We start from the raw sequence: 16,900 nt of genomic DNA on the forward strand, positions 1-16,900 counted from the left end.
GGTTGTGTTTGTTTGGTTGAGAACCATGCTGTACTGTACAATACTGTCCTGTAGCATACTGTACTGTACAATACTGCACCGCACCATACTGTACTGTACCATACTGTGCCGATCTATACCATATACCGTACTGTACCGTACTGCTGCGCCCTGTGTGTGTGTGTGTGTGTGTGTGTGTGTAGTGGTTTAAAATGTGATGTAATTTGCATCACTGTGAAATTATGCGCAATAATAATAATATTTCATGCCAATGCAAACTGTACAGTAATTATGACAGTTGCGTGGATGCAACATAGTGCGTTATGTCTGGACAGGCATGCAGTAGGTGTTGTGCATGGAGAGATTTGTGCAAACAGTGTGGTTTGGTAGGAGAAGGCGGACATAGGCGGACGGATAAATGGGCACAGGGCTTTCAATTAGTGTGGCAAGATAATGAGGTTAAGGTCTGTGAAGGCACCTCAACACAGCTCACATACATACAACAGAGAGGATTTGGGCTGTCAGCAGAGCTAAGAGATCTGTATTTGTATCTCAAGACAATTGCACTGACTGCAGGTAATTAAACACTGAGGGACATACAAAATATCAGCTACATGTTTACAATGTGTCACATGTGAAGAAACTGACCCAATAATGCCTTTCTGCTATTGCATTATATAAATATGGGATAGTGGAATGATTCAGTAACATACAAAGTTAACTGTGGGATGGTCCGTTTCTTTTTTCTGTGTCGTTTCATTTAAAAATGTGTTTAATTAGCAAAGGAGCGAATATTTCCTGATCTATAATTTCAAATCTCTGATGAAAAACTGAGGTGAAGATGCAGAAATCAAATGGCACCGACACAAACTATGAGTCTAGTGAAATGCCTAGTAATAAATCAGTAACTATAAGTGAATATAACATGCATGGGTCCCACGTAAAATGTATTCAATAGTCAAACTAAAACAAACAGAAATATAATACAATATTATGATTGGTGGTGTCATGCATCACACCACAGCTGTTGTTTCCACACTAGATACTGGATGGCAAACTGCAAATTGTCCTATAGTTGCAGTTCAGTGAGTACAGTGTTATCTCATGGCTTGGACTGTATTGTACTAGTTCATTTAATTTAGTTGACTGAACAACAGTCAAAATGACATTGACACTTAACTGGACAGAATGCCTGTCACTTCATTTCAGGACAGTTTAGCTGTAATGACAGTTTAGTCACAGTTTATCTGAATTATTTCGGTTTTCTACATTCCGTGCCACCGAGTTATCCTTCACCCGCAGTTACAAGTTAGCACAAGAGGCTCACATTAATTGTCCAGAATCAACCAACCGACCAACCAACCAAGCATTGCTCTCTCATGATGCCACTCTATCCTCAGCATAGGACAGGCCATGCAAGAGACAGGCAAGAGATCATTGTAATATTAGGAAATAGCCTTTAGCAGTAGCATTTACCCACGGTTCAGTTGATGCAGATCTTCCATGGCATGAAAATCATAGTGAAAGACGAGCGCAAAGTGTGACAACTGTCAAGAATAACATCTACTTTGTAATCGATTGACCACAACCACATCCCAGTCCTTTCGGATTAAATGTGCCGTGCCACAATGTCTTGAGATTGGATTCTCTAGTGTTTTAGATTCCCTGTGACTGTAAAGTGTATAAAGAATGAGTCGTCTGATTTCTACAGTGGATGTGGGACACTCTGTGAGCGTTCATGTTTTTAATTGTTAGAAGCCAAACATCTGGGCAGGTAGCCAGGTGAGCTGGCAGGCATCGCTAGCAGTGAATATAAGAATAGATGAAGTAAAACGTGTCTGTCTTGTCTCAGACAGAGAGCATCCAACCAATCACTCCAGAAGCACTGGGAACACTTATGGCCTTGCAAACCATTCCCTTATGACATGGGGGAACACCAGGCATTCAAAATAATCAGTTTTCAGGATGTTATAATGCGCCTTAATAGTTTTTGGAAGCTTTCGTTGAAAGCAAATCCACTGTTTACACAGGGCTTTCAAAGCCATTAGGGGTTGAAAAATATTCATAAATGCACAATACTGGAGGAATTGAGCAACTATGTTTGGTAGACCTCAAAGTCCTGACAGCAAGAAGAATCTCCAGTTACACCACTGCCTGGATCCAATAAGCCTAGCCTACAGCAGAAAGAAATGAAATATTTGCGGTAATCAGTATTTACGAGTATATTCCACCTGTATCCTTAGTTTTTTCAAGCTTTTTCCACCAAAAATATCAGTTCTGGCTCAACCGTGCAGTCGGTTTTCGTGAAACTCTGTAATATGGTAGAGGGCCATGCCAAATGGCGAGGAGGGTGTAAAGCCCATGACTATTGGCCAAAGGGTGGCGCTATAGCACTCAATTGAAAATGCAAACTTGGAACGAGCATTGCTCATGAACCGTTTGAACGTCGTCAATGAAACTTCAATACACATGCGTCTCCTCATGCCGAACAAGTAACGTGCTCTTACTTTTGACCTCTGACCTCTAGATCACCTGCCATTTTTAATTATATGAAAAAAGGTCTATCTCCTCCCACGATCTTTGATCGAAATGCACGAAAAATGCTACACATGAACTTTGGACCTATACGGACAATTATTTTTTAAGTGAAAACAATGAAGGTTTTATGAGCCAAAGAAAATTGCTGTTTTGTGAAAATTCTTCTTCTGCCTCTAATACATACATGCAGCGTCATATGCTTATGAAACTTTACAGTATGGTAGAGGCCAGGGTAAAAATAGCACTGAAACCAGTCTTACTCCAATTGAGAGAGAAAAAGTAAATGTTGGGAAGTTCTGAATTAATCACAAGCTGAGCGTTCTGCACTTAATTTCATTAGGATCATGTCAACCATTGTGACTGAGTTTGGCAAAAACCGAGCACACAAATGACATCAACCTCTGGAACTGTGAACATCCTTCTGTTGCAGCATGTTTTCAAATTCTGCCAGACACAAACATACCAATCCAGACAAGAAAAGTGTGATTTCCCCCAACCATATAATCAAGCAATATAAAAGAAGTGCCTTGAATATTGCAGCCCACACTGCCTGACACCAGATAAAACATTTCTATAATTGCAAAACAAAACGAGCTATGTTTAATGGTTAACTTGAGAAACATACCGCATGGTCTCCAAGGAATCCGCGAGAGGGAAAACAATGGTATGTCAAAACACTGTAAACTCTCAGAAGAAGCCTTCTATCAAATTGTTTCCGATGGATATGGATGTTGTTTTTTTTGTGCCAGCAAAAACAAGAAAGAGGTTGGTTTCGGTCATGTACATTTGGTCCAGAGGGTGTTTTTAGTTACCGGTATGCACATATATGGAGGCACAAAAATGTCCCAAGTCATTCTCATTCTGGTATAAAGATCTGTTGTGGTCATTTGGTCAAGTACATAGACATAGGATAGTTCCCTGTGGTGGCAATTTGTTCAGTTGGCGAGTGCGCAGGTGGCACAAAACAGAAAACTAAATAATTCCTAGATCATCTCCTTGTGAGGTAAACCATTTCTTGTCAGTGTAAAGGCTCTTTTTTTTATATACAATTGACAAAAATGTCATCCCTCAAAACCATCAGTCAGGCAGTTGTATCTCACCTGACATCTCCTTATCCTCCTCTGTAAATCATTACTAGGCCTTATACTTACAGTGGGTGGTCTTCCAATTGATCACAAAGAACATAGAGTAACCATGCAGTGTGTTTACACAGGAGTGTGTGTGTGTGTGTGTGTGTGTGTGTGTGTGTGTGTGTGTGTGTGTGTGTGTGTGTGTGTGTGTGTGTGCCGCAAAGCTATTGAAAAATGATAACGGAACAGAAATAACACACTTATACTGTCCACCAAGTCAAATCCCTAGCAGCGAAGGGAACATTATGGGAAAATGGTTTCATATTTTAACCCTGTCCATTTGTTTGCTCTTTGTCTGCCACAAGCTACTCACTAATCAGAGCTCTTTCCACATAATGGTAATGTCAATAACCACATACAATCAGTAAACAGATTCTGCTATTTTTAAAAGAGACTCTGCCTCCATTTCAGAAGCAGCAATTTAAATTATTCTAGTGTGTAACACTTTAATTGTGTAAGACAAAGACGATGTTGGGAGCACAAAAGAACGCGAGGCAGAGAGAGAATTGCAAGTAATTTCAAGGCTGCCATACTGAGCGACAGGTATTTCTTTGTAATAATTTGCTGAGCTAATCACCTCTGTATGAGTTGGGACAAAAAGCTGCTCCTCTTCTTAAACAGATAAACACTAAGAAATGTAGTAGTGTCTGTTAGAAACATTATAGCACATCTATAGTAGTACAGTGGGTAGAACAGTAGCCTATGCATATTTTCCAAAATGATTATAAAAACTAACTATATATTCTCCAAAATACCTTACCATTCTTGCAATATTTCCATGGTAGCCTAATTTACTTTGTCGTACCTAAACCTTGATTAAATGTGGCATCTGGAATCAAATTACGATATCATGTGGATACCGGATGCTGTTCGACAGTCTTGCTTTATTTCCAAACCTCAGAATATGCTACTGCAAAGCTTAAACCAAACACAGATCCTTCCCCACTCCCCATTTCTGTGAATCTAATTCAGGGAGCCTCCCATTAGAAACGTCTGGCTTCATTACCCCTGACTGTCATGTTGATCTTGGCACCTCAGCATAAACCTCACTACATGGTCAAATCCTCAGTGTTGGATGGATAAATTAACACAGAGGATTTTACTGTGTAGTGAAGCCATAACACAGCCAAAGCATCTTGGAATAAAAAATCTGGAGCAGGCAGGGACTGCTGTGTAAGACTAGACATTGACGACACAACTGGATCAGTTGCTTGGTTCAAATAAATGTTACTATTATTATTATTATTTCTTTGCAGGGAGAGTAACATGTGTGTGACTCACGTGTCATATGGAAGATGCCATCGCATGCACTGATGTGGGACAGGAAGGCGTTTCCCAAACCTTCACCAGCATGAGCACCTTTCACCAGGCCAGCAATGTCCACAACATTAAGGAACGCTGGGACTTTGCTGCGGGAGGATGGGATAGGCGGGGCAAAGAATTAGCTATTTAAATTAAACAAAAGTTCAAAAATACATTCTGTAAATTCTATTCATTAACAGCAGAGCAACTAACTGTGGATTATATGCTTTTGTAAAGGGGTATAGAGATAATGACCAATATTGTGTTAGTTTGTTTTCCATTGCTCTCATAAAGGTTTGACCTGACTTCACACATCAAAAGGTTCATTACTGTACTGATACTATGTCTGTCCCAGAGTAACAGAATCTATCTACTGGCTTATCAGCATGCTACTATAAAACAGAAATGGAACCTCCCCTAATTGCTAGAAGATATGATGATGGACTGACAGCTCAATGCTATTTATTTTCTTCCACAAACATCATGGAGGACAGGACAGCTACAATCATACATAATGTGAAAACAATACATGACATCCTCATGTCAACAACATTGTTATATCCTTTCACATTCCTATAGTGTGCAGTTGCTATATGGCCTAAGGCCATATGGTATTGTTTGTGACTATGTATGTGAGACCCCATACCTGGCAGGCTTGTGGAATTGTCAGAGGAAATCATAGCGTCCATCAGGAATGGGCACTCTGCTTTCATGTGGGTCAATGGTGCAGAAGGGGAAATGTTCAGCTGCAGCTTGGCTCTTTGTCAGCACGTTGAAAAAGGTTGACTTCCTGAAAATAAAAAATAGCACAGAGGTCAATCTATCATAAAGGGTTTGTGGGACCGAATGGTTGGAGAGTTTTATTTAGATTATTCAAAGTCCTTGACGAATTATGTGAGACATGGAAAATATATTTGACTTCTTCAGAAGAAGAAAAAATTAATTCCAATGCATTGATATTTCTCGTTTTTGAATCAAGCCTACTCTGATTTTAAAATAGGCTCCTAAGCACAATTACAAGGCCAGATAATCCCATAATAGATCAATTGTACTTGGAATCGAGGGGCAAATTACATTTCTGATAGATCTGAGCTATTGAACGGAATCGGCCAAATGTAGCCCCATGTTGTGCTCAAAGGGACATTTCTATGGCACAAGCACCTCAAGGACACTTCAAGATGTACAGACAACAGAATGAATCTAAGTACAATAATGGCATGGCAGTTAACTATAATCCTTATCCCCTCACCTGGTGACTCACATTTAAATGATTGGTTGACAGGACCTACAGAACTGAAATTGCTCAAGATTGCAAAGGTCTATGTATTAATTTCTTATACAAAGCAGGGTCGTTTCTCTTAGATACTTAAAGGCTTTTCTTGGGTCACCTTCACAGAAAACAAAACATAAATGGAAAGTAACACTAGTATCACCAGGCAAGTATACCTTGGTACAGTATACACTGTGTAAGAAACAGATAACATGCACTTCAATGCAATTTTGTGGTAATGAACTGCAAATATGCAATGCACTTTATGCTGACATTGATGTGAAGAGGTCACAGAGGTTTTATGCTTGGCTAAGCACTGTCATTCTGATTGTGTTGTGATTAGCTATCAACAAATGCACAATCATATTTATAACCAAAGACTTTTATGCAAAAATGTACAAGTACACCCCCTGGACATGACATGTCACAGGGATTTACCCGCAATTCAACTTTTGATGCAGAGTGCCGTGGGTACCATTTGGTAAGGGATTGGACCACCAACCTCTCAATTTCAGGGCGGGCAAGCTATCATTTTATTGAGGCATCTAAACAGCGGCAGGTATAGCTTCTGTCTCTGAGGTATCGCAAGATTTGGTTCCCAGACAGGAAACAGTGGACAGTCTTGCGATACCTGGCACGTTCAGAAACTAGTTTGTGCTCTTTAGATACCTCTATAAAATGACAGTGTACGAATAGAAAAGCAACGCAGCAGACAATAATGTTTTATATGTCTTATTTTATATTCCTGAACCGATTACATGACAAGGGTCTCAATCTTTCATAAATAGTGTTTGTTCATAAACTGGTCTAGCCGGCTCCATTCACTGGCATGTATTTAATCGAACTTCCGGTGCGAGGTTTGCCACCGAGAGTCATGGTGCAGCCCTGTCACGTGACACGTAAACAACTAGGCCTACTTGGGGGAACAAGTCACTAACGATGCAAGTTGGGAACGCATACCTCACCCGCAATGCAATAACGGTTTGTACCCATTGAGTACCCGTCTGTCCGTATCCCAGAGATGATGATCTCTGTATCTGTCTGTCTGCCTGTGTTGCTTTCTGTCTGTCCATGTTCCTTTTATGCCCATATGAAGATCCCTGATGAACTGGATCTCTCCATACAGTATACAGTATGCATGCCTATATATGAACAGATCGGGTGGATAGGTGGTTCTCGATCCGACCTACTCCACGCTGTGCACAGCACTCCATCATGCCGTCCACCCACAAGGTGGATGTGAGGCTATGCAGACTTCACATCTGTCACAATACCGATCCATCCAAAGTTCCAGCATGGCTGATGCAGCCCAGCATGAGGTTGGATAATGATCGAGGGCAATGACAAATGTTGAGCGATAATTTGTGCATCATATGCCCATAGCCTTATTCATTCACTAAGACAAGAAAATAGCATCTGATCAATACTTTAATTCAAAAAATAACATTAGTCAACGATGATGATACTACGACGATGATACTATGGCAAGAGTTAACTGATAACATGGCAGGTGCCGCTGGTGGGCCTCACCCTTGTGGGTGAACTGTCAAAGGTTGTTGTTTTTCACTGTGTTTTGATTCCTTTGCACGCACTAAGCTCCTGTCTCCTTAGAGATTATTGTACACCACCATTCGCAGCAATTTTGTTTAGCATTCAAGTCTATTCCACAACTGGTTTGGGCTGACTAATGATGGCGATTGGGTGGTGCAGGGGTCAGGTTCCTGCCTACCACCACATGGGCTTGAATTCTCCACATTGCCTCCAGCTTGGCCAGGAGTCCAATCGCCATTTTCATGCCATGATTATGAACTGAATACTCAGGACCTGAATGGAAACCAGACCGCAAGGACTATTTTTGGTGATCCCTTTGGACGTGTGTTTGACTGTACCCTGTACTGATTACATTTCTGTTTGACTGTACCCTGTACTGATTACATTTCTGCTAATAAAGTATTCAATCAATCAATCAATCAGTCCATACTAACACAACTGACTGTGTTTGCAGGAGGGAAGTCGGGTCATCTCTGTTGTTGCACTAGTTCCAAACGGAGTTTGGAACTAGAAACGGAGTTTGGAACTAGGAGGAATAGCATGTACCTCCACATGCATTACGTCCTCCTCACTGTCAGGTGAAAGGAAGTGCCCTTTATGTCACAAGTATCGGACGGGACACAGTATTACCTGTACTCTCCCTTGGACCAACTGTATGGATAACAGTGACAAAGGACTATGGGAATGACAACTAAATAAATAATGTCTAAAAAAAAGATGATCATGTCCATGTGGGTGCACTAAAAACTACCCCCCAGCGTAGCATGTGCAGTGGAATCATTGTTTTATTTAAGCAGAAACAACTTTATGAATACCAACTCTTATGTGTGCTGAATAATAAGTGTCTTCATTGTTTTTTATATTTCACACACAAATTGCTTGCACCACAGATAAAAGGCTCAACATAGTAACCCTTACTAATTTCAAATCTTTTGAAAATGAGTTTTATAAAATTAAATAAAAAGGGGGTCCTTGATTCTATGATGTATACAACGTATGAATAAGTTTCTGGTGATCTCAGTTAAATTATCATTTCCTTCCACATTTGTTTTCATTAATGTAGTATCACAGTCCATGAAGGACATTCTACTTAAGGGCAGGCAGTACTTTAAAGCAGCTGCTAAGGACAGGTATGGTGAGTACCTAAACCCATATACAGTGATTATCGTCTAGACACACTGAAAGTTGTTTGGTCCATGCCAGATTTTGCACACACACTCCATGGATGCCAACGATGAACCTCTGCCCCAAATTTTCCAGAATGGCCTGTTATACACCAGGAGGCTGACTTTTGAAAAACTCTCTAGTTCAAGACGGATCTGTCCGATATTTCAGATTCCATTCTAATTGGCTAACATTGGCTTTCAAAGTTTGCAGGATTGGCCCGTTTTGAACAAAAAGCCTCAAATCATGAACGGAGCGTGCAATTTACGTGAAATCTTTCACATACTTTCCTACTAGGCTGAGGAATATATCCCACCCTTTTCACATTGGTCTGTTATAGTGCCACAGACAGGTGGATTTTTGCAAAACACATTTTTGGAAAAAAATGCCTCAAATCATCCAATTGCCATCCAAGGCGTAAGAAGAAATGTCACCTTTTTCACATTGACCGATTATAGCGCCACCAGGAGGCCACAACCTGACCTGCCCTGGTGGAGACCTGTGCCCCGAGGGGCACTTTTTCTAGTTAATGCGTTTCTACTTCATGTGTTTCTACAATCAGTGGACCTTTCAATGTTGTTTAGAGGTTTTGTAAGTGTTATTCAGTCTCAGTATTCAGGAAACACAATTCATGACTCCCAATGTTCTACAGAAAGAATCACCAATACTTTCACTGGATGAATTAAAAGAGGATGCTCTATATGAAAATGCTTTCATATAGACCAACATTTCTATTGGGAATTGATTGTGTCTAACAGTTCACTATAATAAAATAACTATTATTCAAATAAATCCAAACTATCATACATAATCTATTTATTTTATATAAATGTGATAATCAGAACATAAACAACTAATAATAATAAAAACACAAGTGGGTGCTCAGGTGGCGCAGTGGTAAAGTCTGTCTGTGGGTTCGAATCCACCGTGGTGCATCCGCCTTTGTCGAGCAGTATACACAAACACAATTGGCCCGTGTTCAGAGGAGGGAAGCCGGGCAGGGAGGGTTATAATAGTCACTGAACGTAATTCTACGGGCTGGGGCGGCACCTGTCAGCAGGGGGTGTTGGGCGGGAAGAGTAGGACGAAGGCTCTACGTCCGCCCGGTGGGGGTTCCTCACTGGTAGGTGAGTCAGTAGGATAAAACAGCAGTGACAACACAGACATTTGCGTGGGGACTGGGGAGGAATCATTTGGCAAAAGAAACTACTATAATTTTGGAGAAAAAGGGGTAAAAAGCAACAGAAGAAAACATAATGTGGTTTGTCTGATAATATTGTGTTTTATTGTCAAAGTCTTACTACACTTTCCAAGTCATTCAGTGCAACCGGGACCCAAAAGCAGGTCAAAAAAGCAGGTGGTGAAAGGGTAATAGTTAAAGAACAGCTCTGAAATTACTGAGCTTCAGGTCCAGTCATTTGATATACTGGAACTATAGTCTATCATTCACAGCAGTGTGAAACCAGTATAAAAGCACTGCAGTAGCAAATCTTGCTGCATAGTGCAAGAAGTGTGGGATTACTATGCGTCTTCTGCTGGATGTTTGAATGCCCAGTTGCTAATCAATCATCAGCCTTTCATGTGCATACAATATTTGATCAATATACAGTTAAACTGTAACTGTAACTTTTTAGGGAAATATACTCAAACAGCAGGTTGTGATATTTTAGCACTCACGTAAATGAATAAATCAAATAAATGTGTATATGGTGTGAAAGTTTGCCGGATACATGCATAGCCCCTGTTAAAATCTGCATCGCGTTTTTATGTTTATGCAAACAGAATTCTGTTAATCCTTCATTCAATAGTACTTGATGTATACTATATATTTAATTATCTAAATGTGTCTTTGTGCTTGTCCAGTGTTAAAAAATAAGAACCTTTTTACTCACCCTACATTGGGTAGTCCGACAATTCCTATTTTCAATGAGGTGCCAAACCTTCCAATCAGTGGTGCTGGCTGCAGTTCTTCACCTCCCTTTCCCTATAAATGCAAAGTGCAATGCCTGGAATGAGTAGAGGCACTTGTCATTATGTAACCGGCAGTTCACATTAATGTTTGAATGGCATGAGTTAACGTGTCACACACCTTCTTTGGAGCCATCTTTATTTTTTACTTAGTTTTAGACTGGTGGATGCTCTACTGTATAAAAATCATTCAATCAACATTGAAAGAACATGTGTCTAGCCCACCCCTCAGACATATCCAGTCGACTCCATTTGAATTGGCCCAAGCCCCTCTCAAGACCAAGTATTTTCTAGAAATGAAAGTTGACCATAGCTGCATGGCAAGCTGATTTACACTTCCAAATTTAGCAAATGTGCGTTGAGAGATGTTCAATGAGCTGGTCTGAGTTCAGTCTTACAAAGAAATGTCAGTTGCAGGGATGATATGAAAAACTAGTCTTAACGTTAACATATTCTTATAGTAAATCACTCTGCTGAGAGTAATCAACAGTTGCCCCCTGTACTTCTGAAGTTATTGGTCACAGTACCACTTCATCAGTAGATTACTCTGCATAATATATGAAACATGCCATTTCAACTGTCTGATTAACTTACAAACAGGCTACAAACATTGGATTTTATCAGTTAGGTTCTCCACAGAGACATCATAAGGAAATAACATCGTATTAAAAGAAGTGTAACAATAATCTACATCGAGTTCCAAGACTTTAAAGAAGGCTTTCTTATATATGAAATATATGTATGAAAGAACATATATGAAAGAACTTCACACAATAGGCTCTTCTTTTCTCCAATATTGATACCGTTCCAAACTTTCAATAAGCTTAGATCCGACAACAGCATTTATACAGGTGCTTAAAACAAAGGTGTGACATGGTGTGAATAAACCCCCACGCACCTCAAACTTCCTTCTATAATGCAAGGTTAAAGCATGCAAGATATATATGCCCAAATCTAGCACCATGCATAGGTTAACATGCAGAAAATGAGGCTCCAATAATCCAGATTTGAGCAAGTATACAGGGGTGCTTTTGTAGCAAGAATTCAAATGAAATAGGTCTGAATTAATCATTTATCTTTTGTTGCTTAACGCCTTGATGGATGTACCGTCACTTAGACTGATCACAATAGATGCATAGCGTTTTGTTCTACCAAATAAATCATCCCCATTGTTTAAGGTACATTGATCAATCTAATGGCTTGTAATAGGTTCCTAATTGCCACAGAAAAGTCCTCAAGAAGATCCTCAAAATTCTCTCTTGAATAACAATAAGATTATGTTATTTCCTTATGTCCATTGGTAAAAAAATAAAAAAAATAAAGTTTAATGTTTTATAAATGTTATTACAGTGAATTCTATAGGTAAATTAGAAGCACTATATGTATGACAATTATATTTTCTATATTCATATATGAACAGAACTGAAAATCATGTATCAGCCTAGAATTGGAATGTATATTGTCTGACCTTCATTAACAGAAAAAGCAACATTGAAATATGAATGAATGTATATTGTACTTGGTTAGACCTACTCCAATCTGCAAATAATGGGGGAAATCCCCTTACATTTTACATTCATTTGTATTAATTGTCATATTATTTGCACTTCTTTAGCAACAATCAACGTTATTTATGCAGAATAAACATTTAATTGTCTTAATAGCACTCCGTTAAATGACCGTGATTGCGAAAATGAATCAATTTTCTTTGGAAGCATTAAGATGATTTTTTTTACTCGCCCCCCACAAAGGTGGGGATTGCAGCAAAAGGAATCTTTGAACAGATTGCGCTTGTGTCGACTGGCAGCATTCAGACACATTATTTGTCCGTTTTGAATAATGTAATGGTTGAAGCCTTTCTCTTGAAAATTGCTTTAACTTTTAAAGGGAAGATCATACATTATTCGCATAACAGCAGGTCAGTCTTATACGTTATTACTACCCCTGAATGTCTTAACAAGTTGTGGAACATGTTGCCTTTGTTACATGCAATCTTAAGAATGATTAGAAATATATATAAATCTAGACAAAGATGAAATGTAATACTCTCTTTTTATCATTACCCCGTTTGAAGTGGGCCAAATTAGTGAATTAGTTTATAACTCCAATATCCCTCGCTATATCGAATGAATCAGTTTCTTTAATTTATAAGATGATGATTTTTATAATGTAACATTCCATACAGAGGCCGCAACATTTTCCTAAATAATTTGTGGTCTTTAAAAACGACTGTCTGGTAAAGCAATCTGTCATTTTTAATTAACCCAACATCTCACCTCACTCCCACAACAGGGAGTACACCCACGCGCCCCAAAACCCATACACTCGCGCGCGCACACACACACGCGCGCCGATGTGCGCATGAATTGAAACTGAAAGTAGGCTAAACAGCTATTAAAGTGTTTTGTTTTTTTTTGTCCATTTACAGCGGTCCAAAATATAGAGATAAAAAGATAATTTAAAAAGAGATAGGCCTTCCGTATTGTATATGCATAGATAATAGCCCCATTAGCCCACAGTGTGTGTATATAGCCTACACTTTCCATCACATGGAAGTGCATGAGCATCCTCATATTGATATTCGGCGAGCCGAGCCTCGTGTCATGCGTGACTAGCGAACAACACTTTTATAGCCTACAGTACACTTTACAAACAATCGTGGGGTGTTCAAAAATACATTGAGTGAAAATATATATTGCCTTGCAAAGGCTACTGTAGCCTAAATCAAATATGTGCGCAGATCTACCTAATGTCTTTCTCGGTGACGTATGGCGTGAATGTTGTAGCCTGAATGTAAAGAATTAAAAAACACATGCCACAATCCCCCAAAACATCTTCAAAAGTTAATTAGCTTACCTTCTGGAGAAGTGGTGTTTTGAACTCATCTCTATGAAAGAAGACATTGCGCCTTCGTGTGAGAATACATTAAATCAAATGTATTTTTAAAAACCAAATCGTATCATGCTTGACAGTGAGAGCAGAGCCACACAACAACAGATGATTGACGTGAGACGTTTGGCGTCTGTGTCCATGGTCGAACCTCTCATTGGTTGACTTCATCGCCCAGCTTGGAATGCCGCTGTTAGATTGGCTGCACGTCCGTGCCAGCTGTACTTCAAAGAACACGCTCTCTACAACTAGCTAGTGTGGGAGCCAAGAGCCAAGAGAAAAATTGCGTGGCTTGAGAAAAGCAGTGTCTGAATCAACTTGGAAACCTACACTATTGCAATTGCGAACAATTTCATCATAGCACAGACCCTGGATATGGCTACGTCTATACTTGGGGTAAGTGTGATTTTGTATTCGTGCGTAAAAGTTACGCGTAAAGTTGTTATTCCCCCGCGATTTAGCCTATCCAGTAAAAGTACCCTTACATTTTATTTTACCTATACATTTTAGTTGCATTGTTTTTTAAATCTACCGTGGGATATTAATTGTAAATAATATCAGCATTCTAAACGGTTCCCCTTAGAAAATGTGAGTTTATTTTACACATGCAAACTTTCGAGGCAGAATTATAGTGTTTCTGGATATCCCTTTACTCATGGATAGAACAACTGACATTTCATAACAGAACGCAGCAACACCATTGCCTTATTGTTCTATGCTACATATGTTATATACCACTGATGTGCACTTGCCAAAATGAGCACTCGAAAGATAAAGCAATAGAGTAGTTTGGAACAAAATACGCTACTTTTAGAACACGTTGCACCAACGTTAAACTTAATTGTAATGCATGTAAATGTCTCAAGACAATCAGCCTATATTTGACAGTCTTTCGGTTGTTAACTGAGAGAACTGAGAGATTTTTAGTCCAATAACTTTTTTTCCTCTCCCCCTCTTTCAGGAAGAGCCACGTTTTGGAACTACCCCTTTAGCGATGCTGGCGGCAACCTGCAACAAAATTGGTAACACCAGTCCTCTTACCACTTTACCTGATTCCAGTGCTTTCTCAAAAGGTGGATTTCATCCCTGGAAACGGTCCTCCGCTAGCTGTAACTTGGGCTCCAGTCTCCCCGGGTTCACTGTGTCAACGAGCCGCGCGTCGACAGGACTCTCATCAACTAGTGGCAGCAGCAGCAACAGTGCGTTCTGCCTGGCGTCCACCTCCCCGACCTCGTCTGCGTTTTCCACAGACTACAGCGGTCTGTTTTCCAACGCCGCGAGCATTACCTCTCAAGAGTCCGGACAATCAGCCTTTATCTCAAAAGTACACACTTCGGCAGAGACACTTTACCCACGAGTCGGAATGGCTCACCCTTACGAGTCGTGGTACAAGTCCGGTTTCCACTCGACCATTTCTGGCGACGTTACTAACGGCGCGTCCTCGTGGTGGGACGTGCACACCAATCCCGGGTCGTGGCTCGACGTGCAGAACCCGGCGAGCAGCCTCCAGACCTCCCTGCACTCCGGGACGCCGCAGGCCATACACTCCCAGCTCAGTGGCTACAACCCAGACTTCTCCACATTGACACACTCGGCGTTCAGCTCCACCGGCATCAGTCCCTCCGCGTCCCACCTACTGTCGACCGGTCAGCACCTTTTAACGCAGGAGGGTTTCAAAACGGTCATCCCCGCGTACACAGACGCGTCGGCTGCCAACGCCATGATTTCGGGCGCCAGTTCAGGAATAAGTAGTTCTTCTAGGTCGTCCAGAAGGTATTCGGGCAGGGCGACGTGTGACTGTCCGAACTGTCAGGAGGCCGAGCGGCTGGGGCCCGCCGGGGCCAGTCTCCGGAGAAAAGGACTTCATAGTTGCCACATTCCTGGCTGTGGCAAAGTGTACGGGAAAACTTCCCACCTCAAAGCGCATTTGAGGTGGCACACCGGCGAGCGGCCTTTTGTCTGCAACTGGCTATTCTGTGGCAAACGATTCACAAGGTCCGATGAGCTCCAGAGACACCTTCGCACGCACACGGGCGAGAAAAGGTTCGCGTGCCCGGTATGCAACAAGCGCTTTATGAGGAGTGACCACTTGAGCAAACACATCAAAACGCACACTGCCGGCGGTGGAGGAAGCAAAAAGGGGAGCGACAGTGACACCGATACCAGTAACCTGGAGACCCCACGGTCAGAGTCCCCTGAACTCATTTTAGATGGGGTGCATCCCAGAAAAGACCATTCTCCCCACGACGAGCCCTAATAAGAGTGAGAAATGCAACAATCTATACCGGCAATTGAAAAGTGGCACAGTTTTGAAAACGGGTCTGATTTGAAAATGTAAAATGATTTCCAAGGAGGTATTTGCGAAGCTTAAACATTGTTCTCCACAAACATAACGAATTTTGATTCGTGACACCAACAAACATGGGACATAAATTCAAGAATGGCAGGCCTTGAACATTTTTTTAGACAACTTGAAAAGAAAAGGCACGATTAAGCGCCAAGGATGTGCTAAACCTGTTGAACTTGGTTGGACAATGTGAGTTCATCTTGTATATGACGACAAATGTGTTACTTTCATGTAAATGTAATGATTGTTTTATTCGTGTTTGGTATCCTGAAATCAGGGAGTTTACTTTCGACGCACTTTGTGGATATGTATGTACACAGCTTTTTAAACTTTAGTTAACCATTTTATTTCTTTGCTAAATGATATATATATAAATGTTTACCTGTATAAAGCCACACGTATAAGCCTTTCATTTTACCACAATTAAAAACATTTTAAAACATCCGAGGCTGAAATTGTGTGATGAACATTTTATCATTTGCCCAAATAATTTATTTTCAGGCCCAAATACAGCTAGAAATTAAAATGTATTTGGACATTAATATGGGATGACATTGAGAATGCGTTTATTTTCTAAATTATATCAGGTAGTCGCACCTTGACTTTGACTATTTTCTCTATGGAATAAATCAATGGTTAATGCCCCGGAAAAGACATTTCATGCCCAAATGAAAATCTTGTTAAATGGTATTAATTATGACTTGGAGCACATCACAGCCCCATGTGTCTTGTATTTGCGATTAGGGATTCGTGTCTTATCAA

The 16,900-nt window shown here is 40.5% G+C and overlaps 2 protein-coding genes and 1 pseudogene across 3 annotated transcripts in view; 2 read left to right on the forward strand and 1 right to left on the reverse strand.

Moving 5' to 3' along the window:
- LOC308330689 (obg-like ATPase 1) overlaps positions 1–11,038 on the reverse strand; it is a 43,146-nt pseudogene extending 32,108 nt beyond the window's left edge. The window contains exons 1-4 of the transcript XR_013966237.1: positions 11,024–11,038; positions 10,827–10,918; positions 5,596–5,739; positions 4,929–5,056 (exon numbers count right to left, since the gene is read on the reverse strand). The product of XR_013966237.1 is annotated as an obg-like ATPase 1 (transcript). The remainder of the gene's footprint in view (positions 1–4,928; positions 5,057–5,595; positions 5,740–10,826; positions 10,919–11,023) is intronic.
- Positions 1–16,900, forward strand: part of cdca7a (cell division cycle associated 7a) — a 238,982-nt gene that overhangs the window by 139,831 nt on the left and 82,251 nt on the right. The window lies entirely within an intron of this gene.
- On the forward strand, positions 14,069–16,537 carry sp9 (sp9 transcription factor). The gene is made up of 2 exons (XM_080785123.1): positions 14,069–14,187; positions 14,753–16,537. The coding sequence occupies exons 1-2, from the start codon at positions 14,167–14,169 to the stop codon at positions 16,046–16,048; spliced, it is 1,317 nt and encodes a 438-aa protein (XP_080641249.1). The 5' UTR covers positions 14,069–14,166; the 3' UTR covers positions 16,049–16,537.

The sequence above is a fragment of the Protomyctophum bolini genome (assembly GCF_963924005.1).
Source record: "Protomyctophum bolini genome assembly, chromosome: 16".
NCBI classification, from domain to species: domain Eukaryota; kingdom Metazoa; phylum Chordata; class Actinopteri; order Myctophiformes; family Myctophidae; genus Protomyctophum; species Protomyctophum bolini.